The sequence below is a fragment of the Mobula birostris genome, chromosome 12 (genome assembly GCF_030028105.1).
Source record: "Mobula birostris isolate sMobBir1 chromosome 12, sMobBir1.hap1, whole genome shotgun sequence".
NCBI lineage: Eukaryota > Metazoa > Chordata > Chondrichthyes > Myliobatiformes > Myliobatidae > Mobula > Mobula birostris.
Genome location: NC_092381.1, coordinates 99,937,862 through 99,953,648, shown reverse-complemented (window position 1 = coordinate 99,953,648; position 15,787 = coordinate 99,937,862). Strand labels below are relative to the sequence as shown.

General features: G+C 47.0%; 1 protein-coding gene across 8 annotated transcripts in view; it reads left to right on the top strand.

Moving 5' to 3' along the window:
* Positions 1–15,465, top strand: part of LOC140206146 (rab GTPase-activating protein 1-like) — a 568,372-nt gene extending 552,907 nt beyond the window's left edge. For all 8 annotated transcript variants that reach the window (XM_072274372.1, XM_072274373.1, XM_072274374.1 and 5 more), the window contains 6 exons: positions 2,562–2,672; positions 3,318–3,422; positions 4,780–4,863; positions 6,508–6,579; positions 13,263–13,457; positions 14,418–15,465. In XM_072274372.1, the coding sequence (XP_072130473.1) occupies positions 2,562–2,672; positions 3,318–3,422; positions 4,780–4,863; positions 6,508–6,579; positions 13,263–13,457; positions 14,418–14,570 (720 nt within the window). In that variant the 3' untranslated portion in view covers positions 14,571–15,465. The remainder of the gene's footprint in view (positions 1–2,561; positions 2,673–3,317; positions 3,423–4,779; positions 4,864–6,507; positions 6,580–13,262; positions 13,458–14,417) is intronic.
* The last annotated feature ends 322 nt before the right edge of the window (positions 15,466–15,787 follow it).

Below are 15,787 nucleotides of genomic sequence, written 5' to 3'. Positions count from 1 at the left end.
GCTTAGCTATAAACACCAACTCAATATAGAATGCATCCCAACTTGCATACCTACAATATTATATACATATAAATACAACCACTATATAGATATCCACAGCAGAGTAAATTTTAAATGGTCTCATTTGGGACTAAAGATTTAATCACTTTGAAAGCTTTCTACTCTTGTGGGATAATGTCTTTCTTGACAAGGGGGATCATTTGCTTGACAAGATGAGAACTTGTGATAAGTCTTAAGGTAGGTCGGTGTTTATCAGGAATTGGCAAATAATTCTCCCACCCTATGAACATTACTAACTCTTTTCAGGTCTTTCACAAATACTGGTTATTTGAAACTCATTCATGTCTATTACCTGACCCACAGTTGCAATGATCCTTAATTATAAGTTAAGAAAGATTCAAACGCTAAGCAGACAAGATAGAATTTCAGTAATGGTATGTAAAGTGAAAGATAAAATGAGTCTGGAACTAATTTGAATGACTTTAATGTCGTGATCGATGGATGACTCAATTGAGCAAAAATTTTTTTCTGCCTCCCCTTTATTTTTCCAAGTGTTGGATCACTACTTGCCTCCATATTTGTGTATTTCTATCCATGAAACAGTCCCTCCTTCCCTCCTTTTCTCTATCTCCACAGCCCCACTCTCTCTTCCTTCTCAATGCTCTCCTTTCTTCCTCACTCTTTCTCTTTTTCTGTCCATGTCCCTCTCATAATCAGTACATCTACATCCAGAATCCTGCTTCCTTCACTGTGACTGTGCTCCTTTCTGCACAGTGACTCCTATTTCAGTGTGTCACCTTGTCTTACTGCCATTCACATATTTCATGTTTCTTGTATCGAGGAGGAGCCCATTCACCAGGCCTGTGCTGATTCTCAGAGCATTTCACAGAAACCTGTTTTTCCAGTACTGTCTCCTTTCCCAGTCTGTCCCGATACCTTTGTTCAATGTCTCCTCTTTTTATCACTATTTTTGTTTCTCTCTTTAATTGCCTTATAACTTCTGATCCTCTCCATATCCTGTTTTGAAAGTTACTACAGTTGCCTATCTTGTTATTTTCTCTCTTACCTCCTCTCTGTATATCCCATATAACTGGTATTGAACACATTTCCCCATTATCCTCCAGACTTTGCTGCAGTGTTGTTTTGGCCTGTGTCTCCTTTGCACACACTCCCAAAGTAGCTGCCTCCTGTGTGCAGATCCACTGGGGCATAATGTGGTCAGATGCACTGTCCCAGTGACTGTGTTTATCCTTTTTATAACCACTCCCATTCATGAATAAACTCTTCTCAGGCATCCAGCTAGGTACAGGAATTGATTATAACCAGTGTTTCAATGACATTCTTCATTAGGGATGATGCCTGGGCATGTCTAGTCCAATGGTAGACTGTCCCTCCTGATTGGTAGACCTCATCCAATCAGGTTTCTGTTCTCCCACCTTGCTTACCATCAAATTCCAGTTCTTACTTAGAGCAAGGCCTTCGTCTTTGTTAAAATTCTTTTCCTCTAGTTTTATTTCAATGACTTCCTTTACCAGGCAGTCCAAAAGCCATTGGCACAACACAGTAGTTTTGTGCCATCAAAGTTAATCCTATGGCCATTACGAATGCGGTGTTTTGCTACCACTGATTTCTCTGGGTAATCCAAATGGGTACACCTCCTTGGCTCCTTGATGTGGGTTTCCATGCACCCCTTCCCTTTTGGCTGATATATGCTGCTCTGCATTCACAGAGAATTCTGTAAATGCCAGCCAACCTGAGTTCCAGGTCATCTTTGACCCGCAAAAGGCGAAGGCTTCACTCTTAAGAAAGAACTGGAATTCCACTGTAAACAAGGTGGGACAACAGAAACCTGATTAGATGAGGACTAACCAATCAGGAGGGACAAATGATGTGGGTATAAGTACCACTAGACTAGACATGCCCAGGAATCATCGTAAAAGCAGGTTATAATCAATACCTGTATCTGGCTGGAAGCCCAAGAAGAGTTTATTCATCATATATACACAGAAAGCACTAGATTCATTTTCAATTCCTATTCATGTTTCTCTAATGCCATTCATCACTTTCAGCCATTTTTAATGTTTACCTGGCTCTCTCTCGTCTCCTCCACCCCACCAGTCTGTGCTCCACTTCATCCCCCTCTCTCTTCCCCATCTCCTTTTTTCTCCCCCAACTCTGTCTTCCCCTGCCCCATCTCTCGCTCCTCCCTCTAGCCCTTCTTCTCTCTCTCACACCACTATCTCTCCCCGGTCTCTCCACCACCTCTCCATTCAACCACCTCCCTATTCAACCACCTCCCTCTCCCCACCTCTCTCTCCCCTCTGACCCAGCAGTCTTGCGGTCTCTCTCCTCCTCCAGTCTCTCTCCCACTCATTCTCTCCCTGCCACTGTTCTCAGCCCACCTCTCTTCTATCCCCCCTCCCCTCTCCCTCCCTCTCCCCTCTCCCTCCCTCCCCTCCCCCTCTCCCCTCTCCCTCCCTCCCCTCCCCCTCTCCCCTCTCCCTCCCTCCCTCTCTACACCTCTTGGTTCAGTGTTCCAACCTCTGCTCTTTGCTCCTCAGCGGGAGAACCGGCGACTGCAAGAGGCCAGTCTGCGCCTGGAGCAGGAGAACGATGACCTGGCTCATGAGCTGGTGACCAGCAAGATCGCACTGAGGAATGACCTGGATCAGGTGAGAGGAACCCTGTAGGGTGGAACACTTCCTTTCCTGTAACACCTTTCACAGAGTACCTTACTCTGGCGTGAACCACCATCATTGCTACAGGAATCATGGTGGCCAGACAGTGCACAGGAAGATTCCATAAACTGTTGCATGATAAGTCCCAGATAATCCTTCGCTATAATTATATCGGTTGGGTGATGCATGTTGTTTGAAAATCTCCCCTCAGTATGGAACACATCAACACCACTGCAGAGATGGATAGTCCCTCGCACTTCAGCACACAGAAACAGCCCTGTGCAATGCCACTGTCCTTCAGTGCTCCACCAGCAGTGCCACTCTACGTTGCGATTCACGTTTATTTCTCCTGTAGTCCGGAATGGTACTTTGGCCTTGCTCGCATTTATTGTCCATCCCCCACAGCCAATGGATGGACCAAGTCAAAAGTCCTCTGTGCTGGGATTGAGGTCTGGTAGACTGGAATGCACACCAGCCATAACCTTCCAACCCAGAGCTAAGACCTGCGTTCTCTGAGCCGAGTGCTGCAGTCTGAAGTAGCAAGGTATAGGGGTGGGAAGGAAGTGCAGGAGAGGGTTGGATGAAGCGCTGGGAATACCTGGACCTTCATCACTGACCCAGCCATGATCCTTCGCACAGATTGAAGACAAAGCAGATGTCCTCAACAAAGAGCTCCTGCAGACCAAACAGAAGTTGGTGGAGACAGAAGATGAGAAGAGGAGGCAGGAGGAAGAGTCAGCCCAGGTAGGGTCAAAAGTTTCAAAAGTACATTTAATGTCGGAGAAATGTATACAATACACATCCTGAAATGCTTTTTCTTCGCAACAATCGGCAAAAACAGAGAAGTGCCCCAAAGAATGAATGACAGTTAAATGTTAGAACCCCAAAATACCCCCCAGCTCCCCTCCCTCCCATGCAAAAGCGACAGCAAGCAACGATACCCCCTCCCCCCACTGGCAATAAAAAGCGTCAGCACCTGCCACCGAACACTCAAGCGTGAGCAAAGCAACAGCAAAGACACAGAATTGCAGTACTCCAAAGACTACTTGTTCACCCGGTATTCGACATACCACAAGCTCTCTCTCTCCCTAATAAGGGAGAAAGAGATGTCTCTGTTTCACAGCAAGAGGGGAGACATAAACAACTTGCTGCTTTACGATGTTAAAAGGGACATCAACCTTTGTTCCGCCCATCTCCAGAGCCCCGAAATCCTAGGCCTCCAAAGGCAAGCCGAACTCTTAGGCTGCACGCTTGGCATGTCGGATAATGGCCAGTCGTGACACCCCAAGAGCAGGTCCTATTCCTGCAAAGAACCGAAGTCAGTGTGTAACTCCAGGTCAGGGTCTTCAAAAGAACCCTGAAAGGGAAAAATAGAGATACTAAAGATGAAAATTGAGCTGTTTCTGAAGATGCAAGCAAAGGAGTCGTCATTTTGTGCCATCTTGACTAAGCTCCACCCTCTGTCAGGCCTTGGGATCAAAATTGGGACCACGACTGGTGAGGAAGTAATGGCCAGGGCTGTTCCTGAGTGAGGGTGGGAAACCCTGAGCCAGAGCTGTAGGAATGAGGCTTGTCTCAGTGTGGGACTGAGCAGATGTGAGAGTGAGACCCTGGGGCACGGGTGTGGATGGAAGAGTCAGGCCTGGGTGTGAGAGTGAGGCCTGGTCCAGGTGTGGGAGTGAGCCTCTAGAAGAGAACGTGGGTGTGAGAGTGAGGCCTGGACAAGGTGTGGGAGTGAGCCCCTAGAACAGGATGTGGGTGTAAGAGTGAGGCCTGGACAAGGTGTGGGAGTGAGCTTCTACAAGAGAACGTAGGTGTGAGAGTGAAACCCTGGGCCAGGGATGTGGATGGAAGACCTAGGCCTAGGTGTGTGAGTGAGGCTAGGCCTAGCTGAGGGATTGAAGGCCTGGGCAAAAGCTGTGGGTGGAAGGGCCAGACCTGGGTGTGGGAGAGAGTCCCTGGGCCAGGGCTGTGGATGGGAAAGTCTGGCCCTGCTGTTGGAAGGAGACCAGAGGACAGGACGTGGGTATGGGAGTGAGGCACTGACCAAACCTCAGAGGATGATGCAGGTTTGTACTTCCCTCTGGATTTTCCATTACAGATCAAGGAGGTTTTCCGCAGAGAGTTGGAGAAAGCGGAGTCGGAGGTGAAGAAGACGAGTGCTATAATTTCAGAGTACAAGCAGGTACTGACAGAAAGACACCATCGCCCGCAGACAGTTCAGACACAGGGCCATTACCACTGGTGGCTGAGGGGCGGAGGTTACACTGATGGGGCTGAGGGTCGGGTAAGGTGGATGGTGACACCAATCTCTCTATATTTTTGGGACCATTAGCTATGAACCAGTCAGACCGAAGTTCCACTCCCTTCTTCTGGACCTTCTAAACCCTGTGGTTAGAGCAATAAAATAGGGTTTAAAGAGCTCCTCATCCCTTGACCCCATCTCCTCAGTGCAGACAGCTCCTTACCCCCAGACCCCGTCTCCTCAGTGCAGACAACTCCTTTCCCCCAGACCCCATCTCCTCAGTGCAGACAGCTCCTTTACCGCCAGACCTGTCACCTCAGTGCAGACAGCTCCTTTCACCCAGACCCCGTCTCCTCAGTGCAGACAGCTCCTTTACCCCCAGACCCCATCTCCTCAGTGCAGACAGCTCCTTTACCCCCAGACCTGTCACCTCAGTGCAGACAGCTCCTTTCACCCAGACCCCGTCTCCTCAGTGCAGACAGCTCCTTTCACCCAGACCCCGTCTCCTCAGTGCAGACAGCTCCTTTCACCCAGACCCCGTCTCCTCAGTGCAGACAGTTCCTTTCACCCAGACCCCGTCTCCTCAGTGCAGACAGTTCCTTTCACCCAGACCCCGTCTCCTCAGTGCAGACAGCTCCTTTCACCCAGACCCCGTCTCCTCAGTGCAGACAGCTCCTTTACCCCCAGACCCTGTCACCTCCGTGCAGACAGCTCCTTTCACCCAGACCCCGTCTCCTCAGTGCAGACAGCTTTCACCCAGACCCCGTCTCCTCAGTGCAGACAGCTCCTTTACCCCCAGACCCTGTCACCTCAGTGCAGACAGCTCCTTTACCCCCAGACCTGTCACCTCAGTGCAGACAGCTCCTTTACTCCCAGACCTGTCACCTCAGTGCAGACAGCTCCTTTACCCCCAGACCTGTCACCTCAGTGCAGACAGCTCCTTTACCCCCAGACCTGTCACCTCAGTGCAGACAGCTCCTTTACCCCCAGACCTGTCACCTCAGTGCAGACAGCTCCTTTCCCCCAGACTCCGTCTCCTCAGTGCAGACAGCTCCTTTCACCCAGACCCCGTCTCCTCAGTGCAGACAGCTCCTTTCCCCCAGACCCCGTCTCCTCAGTGCAGACAGTTCCTTTACCACAGACCCCGTCTCCTCAGTGCAGACAGCTCCTTTACCCCAGACCCTGTCTCCTCAGTGCAGACAGCTCCTTTACCCTAGACCTGTCTCCTCAGTGCAGACAGCTCCTTTCCCCCAGATCCCATCTCCTCGGTGCAGACAGCTCCTGTCCCCACTGTCTGGGAGAAGAAATTTCTATCCACCTCAGATTTAAATGACTGGCCCCCTTATTTTGTTACTGTGATATCTTTTGTTCGTGGCTCTGTTGCTGGTAACCTCATCTCAACATCTACACTGCCAGCCTCCCTTAGGTTCTCATATGATTGGTTGAGATGGCCCTTCATTTATCTAAGCTCTACGGTCCAGACTCGATGTGGTTTTACTCTTTTGCCTCCCCTTCTCCCTCCATGGCCTCTGTCTTCCGTTTGTTGTGTAACAGGACCAACACTGATCCTTCCTCTTTGTTAAGATCTGTTCACAGCTGAGCACACGACTGGAGAAGCAGCAAGCTGCCAGTAAGGAGGAGCTGGAGATGGTAAAGGTACGTGTGACCCCTATTGACAAACTGGCTTTGAATGTTCCCCTTCTGCACATATCCAAGTGTGACCCCGATCCCCTGCAGGGCCGACCTGGTTCTTGTGTTGGTCCAGGACAGCCTCTGTCATAGACTCAGCTCCTTGCCTTGACAACCCTGCTACCTTCTCAACAGGAGTCTGAGCCTGGTAACACTGGTTGGGTACAGCCGCAGGGGTTCCGAGGCTTCCCCAGAAACAATAAAAGGCTGTTGTGACTGTTAACAAAAGCACCAGAGAGGATAATTCCTTTATTCGGCACACACAAGCTGACAGCATTTGGAATCACTTTGGAGAGAGGTTCCCTGACCCAGCTGCAACTGTTCTTACCCCCGTTTAAAGAGTTGTTAGCACAGAAACAGGCCCTTCAGCCCACTACATGCTACTGATTATTACTAACCCCATTTACTTAGGTTAGGTCCATAGCCTTCAATGCCTTGGCAATTCACGTGTGTGTGACGATTCTCCTTAAATGTTGTAAATGTCTCTGTCTGTGCAACCTCCTCTAGGTGTGTGTTCCAGATTGCAACCACCTTCTAGTGAAAACACTTCTCCGCAGATCCTCTCTGTTGGATTCAGGTGTAGAATTGTTATTTTTCTAGCATTTTCCTTGTAGTTTAACTTTTCCATGCTTACTTATAATTTTTATATGATCACCTATATACATGTAATTGTTTAGTAATTACAAGGGTAGTAGGGTGGAGACTTGTTCTACCAAAGGAGGGATAAAGCGCTCCTTCTCTCCGCTAGCCTACAGGTCACTCTTGACCACACCCCCCCCCCCCCCCCCCCCGCAAATCAGGATCATGTGAAGCCATGGGAGCAGGTGGCGCATATCACAACTCCTGGTTATGCGACCACTAACGCTAGGCAAACAACCTCTGAAGAGTATTGATAATGGCTGGGATCACCCATCTTGTAAAGACACTGCCCAGAAGAAGGCAATGACAAACCACTTCTGAAGAAAAATTTGCCAAGCACAATCATGGTCATGGGCGACCAGGATCGCCCACATGATACGACACAACACAAAACAAACAAATGAATGATTACAGTTATGCATAGTATCGAATAATGTACCAAACTCTGTGAATCCTAAATTGGTTGCTACTGAAAGCTGTCCATCTTTGTGTCTCTGCTTTCATACCCCTTTGCAGCCTGACCAACCGGACCTCTTTCTCTTTGTTCCTACCACTTCTGAAGTCACAAAACTGTCTCCTTTGACTGTATGAGGCTTTCAGTTCAGACATGACTGTGTACAGCTTCTCTGGTCATGTCATGTTCTGCTCTGTTGTGTCGGGTTGACAATAAATTAACAACAACTGTAACATCCCTCAGAGTTTCCATGTGAAATTTACATTTACAACTTGGGTGTGAGTGTAGGAGGAATGATTAGTAAGTATGCAGATGACTTGAAAATTGGTGCTGATGAAAATTGATGGGAAGAATTGTTGTCTAAAGATACAGCAGGATATAGCTGAGATAGAAAACTGAAAAGAGGATTGGCAGATGGAATTTAATCCAGACGAGTGTGAGACTGCCGTTTGGGAAGTCAAATGAGGGAGGCATATACTGTAGATGGAAGGGTGCTGTGGAATATTGATAAACAATGGGATCTGGGGATTCAAGTGCACGGTTCTCTGAATATGCCAACACAGATCAATAGGATTCAATAAATGGTGAAGAAAGTGTATTTCATACTTGCTTTTCATAAATTGGGACATAGAGTGTTGGGACGTAATTTTGCAACTATACAAAACATTGGTTACACTGTACTGAGAGTATTGTGTGCAGTTCTGGCCAGGAAGAATGTAGTTGCAGAGGCAAGAATGCAGAGGAGATTCACCGGGGTGTTGCCTAGATTGGAGTTATGGGGAGAGATTAGATAGGCTGGGAAGGGTCTGTTTTTCCTTGAGTGAAGGGGGCTAAGTGAGGGGTGACCTCATAGAAGTACATAAAATTACAAGAGGCATAAAAAGAGGAGATGCCCTGCCTGTTCAAATGTCTGTCTGAAAGCATCTTAGACATTGTGATTGTATCTGATTCCATCACCTGCTCTGGCAGCACCTTCCAGATATCAACGACTCTAGAGGTATCAAGAACAAGAGGGCATAGGATTAAGGCGAGGGGAAGAAACTTCAATGGGGACGATTTTTCTCACAGAGAGTGGTTGATAAAGAATTGCTATCAGATTGGGGCTCTGAGCCAGTTGTCAAAGATCAGCTGTGGAAAAGTTATTGGAAGGTATTCTAAGGGATGGGATATACAAGTATTGGATAGTCGTGGACTGATTAAGGATAGTCAACATGTCCTCGTGCATGGTAGATCATGTCTAACCAATCTTAGAGAGCTTTTCGAGGAAGTTACCAGGAAAGTGGATGATGGCAAGGTAATGGATGTTGTCTACATGGACCTTAGTCAGGTACTTGATAAGGTCCCATATAGGAGGCTGATCAAGAAGGTTCAGTCACTCAGCATTCAGGATGAGATAGTAAATTGTATTAGACATTGGCTTTGTGGGTGGTTAGAAGAGGATTGCCTCTCTGACTGGAGGCCTGTGGCTAGCGGTGTGACACAGGGATCAGTGCTGGGTCCTTTCGTGTTCATCATCTATATTAATGATCTGGATGATAATGTGACGAACTAGATCAACAAATTTGCGGATGACACCATGTTTGGCGGTGTAGTTGACAGTGAGGAAGGCTATCATGGCTTGCAGAGGGACCTGCATCAGCTGGAAAAATGGGCTGAAAAGTGGCAAATGGAATTTGATGCAGACAAGTGCAAGGTGTTGGACTTCAGTAGGGCCAACCGGGGAGGTCTTACACAGTGAATGGTAGGGCAGTGAGGAGTATGGTAGAGCAAAGGGATCTGGGAATACAGGTCCATAATTATCTGAAAGTGGCATCACAGAGAAATTGGATTGTAAAGACCTCCATAAATCAATGTATTGAGTACAGAAGATGAGATGGTATGTTGTATAAGACATTGGTGAGGCCTAATTTGGAGTATAGTGTGCAGTTTTGGTCACCTACCTACAGGAAAGATGTAAACAAGGTTGAAAGAGTGCAGAGAAAATTGACAAGGATATTGCCAACTTTGGAGGACCTGAGTTATAAGGAAAGATTGAATAGGTTAAGGGCTGTATTCTTTAGAACATAGAAGATTAAGAGGAGATTTGATAGAGGTATACAAAATTACAAGCGGTATAGATAGGGTAAGTGCAAGCAGGCTTTTTCCACTGAGGTTAGATGGGACTGCAATCAGAGGTTATGACTGAAGAGTGAGAAGTTTAAGGGCAACATGAGGGGAAACTTCTTCATTCAGAGGGTCGTGAGAGTGTGGAATGAGCTGCCAGCACAAGTAGTCCATGGGAGTTGATCTCAATGTTTGACAGAAGTTTGGAAGGGTATGTGGATAGTATGATATGGAGGGGCTATGGGCTTGGTGCAGATCAGTGGCAGTAGGCGATGGTTTCAGCATGAACTGGATGGGGTGAAGGGCCCGTTTCTGTGCTGTACTTCTCTATGACTGACAGGTAGTGAGTGAAACAATAGGTGGTTTACACCTACTTAACACTCCCTTCGGCAAACTACCTGTAGCAGATGAATTGCTGGAAGTGACTACTATACAGTCCTTCTGGAGACAATCCCATCACCCTCGCTGTTGTGCCGCACTGTAGACCAGCAGCCATAGCAGAAATCTGTAACTTCATACTGTCAGCCATGGTGCAGGGAGGAATGGAGAAGGGTTAACTGGGGGGTGCACCAGGTATAGCCAATACTGATGAGATGGCAGCCGAGTGACCCTGTAATATAGGATTAGGTGCACACTGAACAGTAACAACATGAAACACACAGAGATAAGTGATCTCACAACTCATGATTCCAATCAAAGTTCTGGGATCCTACCACATCCAGTCGTGAATGGTGGTGGACTATTAACTACGTAGCTCACAGGAGGAGAAAGGTCCAAGAACATCCCATCCTCAACATGTCAGTGATAAAGGCTTGACCATTTGCTCCCGTGAATAATCCATCTCAGTACTCTGAAAAGGATATTTGACAGTGCAAAGATATAAAATTAGCATAAACTAACAATAAATGAATGGTGCAAAAAATAGAAATAATGAAAAACAAGAGAAAATCGGCAGATGCTGGAAATCTGAGCAACACAGCAGGCAAGGTAGCATCTAGGAGAAGGATACATTCGACGTTTTAGGCCAAAACCCACTGGCACGACTGGAGGAAAAAAGCTTGAGGAGTAGATTTAAGAGGTGGGGGGAGGGTGGGGGAAGGGGGAGAGAGAAACACTAGGTGATAGGTAAAACCTGAAGGGTGAGGGATGAAGTAAAGAGCTGGGAAGTAAATTGATAAAAGAGACAAGGCCATGGAAGAAAGAAAAGGGAGGTGATGGGCAAGCATGGAGATAAGGTAAGAGAGGGAAAAGGGGATGGAAAATGGTGAAGGAAAGGAGGGGGTGGGGGGAAATACTGGAAGTTCGAGAAATTGATATTCGTGCCATCAGGTTGGAGGCTACCCAAATTGAATATGTGTGGCCTCATCACAACAGTGGAGGAGGCCATGGATGGACATATCAGAATGGGAATGGGAAATGGAATTAAAATCGGAGATCCTGCTTTTACTGGTAGGTAGAGCTTTGGTGCTTGGCAAAACGTTTTCCCCAATCTACGTCGGGTCTCACCAATATACAGGAGGCCACACCGGAAGTATATGATCCCAATAGACTCTCAGGTGAAGTGTCACCTCACCTGGAAGGACTGTTTGGGGCTCTGAATGGTAGTGAGGGAGGAGGTGTAGCAGTTGTTCTACTTGCAAGGATAAGTGCCAGAACGGAGATCAGTGAGGAGGGACGAATGGACAAGGGAGACCCTGCAGCAGAAAATGGGGTCAGGGGTGGGGGGGGAGGGAAGGATGTTCTTGGTGGTGGGATCATAATGATGCTAGTGTTAATGTATCCATGGACCATTCAGAAATGTAATGATGAAGGGGAAGAAGCTGTTTCTGAATCATTGAATGTGGATCTTCAACTTCCTAAACCTCTTCCCCAATGATGGTAGTGAAAAGAAAGCACGTGCCGGATGGTGTTGTGCCTTAGTGATGGATGCCACCTTCTTGATCGTGAGGAGGGTTGTGCCCATGACAGAGCCAGCTGAGTCTAAAACCCCTTGCATCCCTGCTCATTGCAGCCTCCATACCAAGCTCTGATGCAGCCAGTCAAAATGTTTGCTATTGTACAACTATCGAAATTTGTAGTCTTTGGTGACATACCCAATCCCTTCAAACTCCCAATAAAGCAGAGCCACTGACCCACTTTTGTGATTGCATCAATTTGTTGGGCTCAGGATAGATAGTATCGGGCCAGTTTGATTCATTCCACATAACATCAAGAAACTGAGAACACTGGAAACATTAAAGGGTTTTGCTGTAATACTGAAGACCTGTGCTCTAGAACTAGCTATGCCTCTAGTAAAGCTGCTCCAGTACAGTTACCTGACAGTGTGGAACATTCCCCAGGGCATTTACAAAAAGCATGACAAATCCAATACAGCTTGTTACCATCCAGTCTGGCAAATTGCAGTCAGTGGTTTTCAAAGGAAGGTCATTATGATCGTTGGGCATCACTGCAGGAGTTATTGACAACATTGTTCTTGACCAAGCTATCTTCAGCTGCTTCATCAATGACCTTCCTTCTATCATAAGCTTGGATTGAGGATGTTAGTTGTCAGATGAGGCAGTCCGTACTTGTGTGCAGGATGTTAGCACCTTGTCAGATGAGGCAGTCCGTACTTGTGTGCAGGAAAACTGTAGCCACTGTGTAGAGGAAATGGACGGGATTGTGACACAAGTGTGTGTGTGTAATTCTGAACCCAAGGGATGTACTAAATTTTTGAAAACATCCTGAGTTGCCTATCTGGGAATGGATTTAAATCCTGCAATACAGAGGAGCATTCATCCAGGGTCCTGCTGTTCAGTGTCTTAGCCATTAATCTCGCTTTATCCCTACTGCATCACTAATTCTGTTTGTCTCACCACCCCTTCTGCCAGTGCATTCCAGTTCTCAACAGGAACAGAAGGCTATCACCTCCCAGAATTATATTTTCCATTTTCAATCCGTCTCTCCATCTTGTTTCTGTATCCTCTATATCTTTACCTAAAAAAAAATTAGTCACAAAGTAATGTAGTACGGAAACAAGCCCTTCTGCCCAACTGCTCCATGCTGATTAGGTTGCCCAACTAAGCTAGTCCCATTTGCCCACTTATCCTTCTGAACCTTTCCCATCCAATCAACCCTCTCCTTTTCCTCTCCCACTATCTTCTCCTTTTCTCTGTCTACCCTCTCTCCCCTCTCCTTCTGTAACATGTTTTTTAAAAAAAACTTGTCAAACCTATAAAGCCGTAACAGTTTTGGTTTGTGAGTTTTAATTGATTCCTAGTCTCAGTAACTCATAATTCAGAGATCTCTGGATTTTCGCAGCTGCTGTGTGGACAGTCATCTCCCAACTGCCCAGTTCTGTCTTCTTGCTCTGGAACACGTCCCTTCACCTGGGAGAGTGTGAGGGTGGGAAAGTTTTAGCTCTGCCTTTCAAAATTAGAGAGCCTATTGATGGAGTGCTTTGTTCAACCATCAGGGTAAGGTGCTGACTTGTGAGCGGTGCTGCGAGCTCTTCAGAAAGGACGGCGAGCTGATCCCAGAGCCTGGGCAGGCCAACATGCACCAGGATGTGGATGAAGAGAAGGAACTCCTAAAGAAACAGCTGAGAGAGATGGAACTGGAACTCGCACAAACCAAGCTACAGCTCGTGGAGGCTAAATGCAAAATACAGGTACCAGTTCAACAGGGAGGTAAGAGCTGAACCAGCTACTGGTGAAAGGCTACCTCCTCTCCCTTCTTTCTTTCCCCTCTCTCTCCTTTCTCTCCCTTTCTCCCTCTCTCCTGCATATTAACCCTTTTTAACATTCTCTCTAAGTCATTGTCCTCACTCATTCTCTCTCTCACGTTTTTTGTTATCTCATTTTTCCTCATCCTCCTTCTATTATTTTACTTTCTCTTCCTTTCGCTTATGTCCTCCTATCTCATTGTGGTCACATTCACTCTCTCTCGTTCTCCAAGTCTGACACACCCTTAGTTCCACTCTGTCTCAATCCTCCAGCCAAGTTCCATCTCAGTCTTTCTCATCCCTGTTTTATTCCTCACTCACTCTCCTTCACTATGTCTCTGCATGTCTCACTGTTGCTCCCTTTCTCTCTTTCACATTTTGTCTTTCTCACTATTTCACTATTTCTTACGTTCTACTTCTTCTCTCCTCTCCCCTCCCCCTTTCCCTCCCTCTCTCCTCCCCTCCCCTTTCCCTCCCTCTCTCCTCCCCTCCATTTCTCTCCCTCTCTTTCTCTATTTCCTCCCCAGTCCCTCTCTGTTCTCCACTCTCTCTCTCTCCCTCTTCCCCTCTCACCCCTATCTCCCCCTCTCCTATTTCTCCCTCTCTCTCTCTTTTCCTTCCCTCTCTCTCTCTATCTCTCCCTTCTCCCCTGTCCTATCTCTCCCCCTCTCTCCCTCCCCCTCTCTCTTCTCTCCCTCCCTCCTCTCCATCCCTCCTGTCTTTCCCCCTCTCCTTCTTTTCTCTCTCTCCTATCTCTTCCCCTCTCTGAAGTTTTCTCTCTCTCTTTCTCCACTGCCTCTATCTACTCAATATGTGTACAAGTACAATTGTGTTGAGTGTTCCCACCCCACCCCCATGTGTGATTTTGGGGCTGAATTCCTTCTCTGTTGTATGTTCTTTTAACAGGAGCTGGAGCACCACCGGGGAACTCTGCTCAACGAGATTCAAGCCACCAAAAACTCCTGGCTCAGCAAGACCCTGAACTCTATCAAAACTGCCACCAGCACACAGTCCCCACCCGCTCCCCCTCCCCCTCCCCCTCCCAAAGAGAGCACATAGTCCTGGCCAGCTCCAGACTGTGTGAGCAGCATCCTAAACACTACTCCACACAGCCAGGCTGCACAGGGGAAAGGCAGTTACTGGAGAGTACCAGCCTGTCTGGCTGACCGCTGTTAGCCCTTTTGTACATTCATAGGTTCGTTCATTATTTAATCCAATGTTACTAACTGTTGGTTTGTGTATTGTAAGGCAACAGATGTTTATTGTATTTTATATTACCTTGGTGTTCCTTTCATTGCCATTGGTCTTTTGATTGACATTGCCACTGGCCAATGTAGTAAAAGCACCAGTTCTGTACTCTGCATGAGCGAAGGTTTCCCTACAGTATTCTACCCCTCCCTGAATATAATAACATCTTCCTTCCCTCCCTGGGCTCAGTGACTGAGAACGATCAAGCTCTGTGCCAGACTGACTGAGAACAATCGAGTCTGTCTCAGACTGACTGAGAGTGTCATCCTCAGTTGATTTGATCGGCTGATTTTTGTTGCATTGTTTATGTTGGCTGCTGAGCCACATGGCCACTGGCTGGACACCTTGAATGTTCCTTTAACATCCTGCAGGACTGCCCCAACCTTCTCCTCTTAGAGTCTTTACAAACTGATGTGTGTAGATGTGGCAATGTAACTGATACCGGATTCAATTTGCACAATGTATAAAGAAATTATCTATCTTGTTTCTCTAATTTTCAAACTGGCTCAATATTAAAAATAGTTAAATTTGGGAAAGATTTTATGCTTAATCTGCTTCCTGTCCTGGCAGGAGGTAGGTTTTTTCTGTTTCTGGTTATCTATAGTTTCAGGCTTCCCATCTCTTGACTCATGGCACAGACCCAGACCTATGGGAGAGCTTGAATTTCTAACAGTTGTATTTTCGAAAATAAACTAACTGGCTCAGACTTGTGTCTGCTTGAATTCTGTGACACTCCATCATGGGAGCTAACACATTTGTCTATAGGGCATTCCCAGCTCCTCGATCACCTTGCCAGTTCAGCTAGAGCAGATCCAGAGTAAGTTGGGACACACTCCTGGACAGCAAAAGCTTGAGACCATTGCTCTCTAGCACTGCACTGCATGCAGGATATCCTGACCACTGCCTGTGGCACAGGCACTCATTAACTGACCAGGGCTTGTCCACATTACCAGATGTTAGATCCAGCAGGATTTTAGACATCCATCCATAACCAACAAAGGGTGAATGACACAGAAATAGCTGTCATT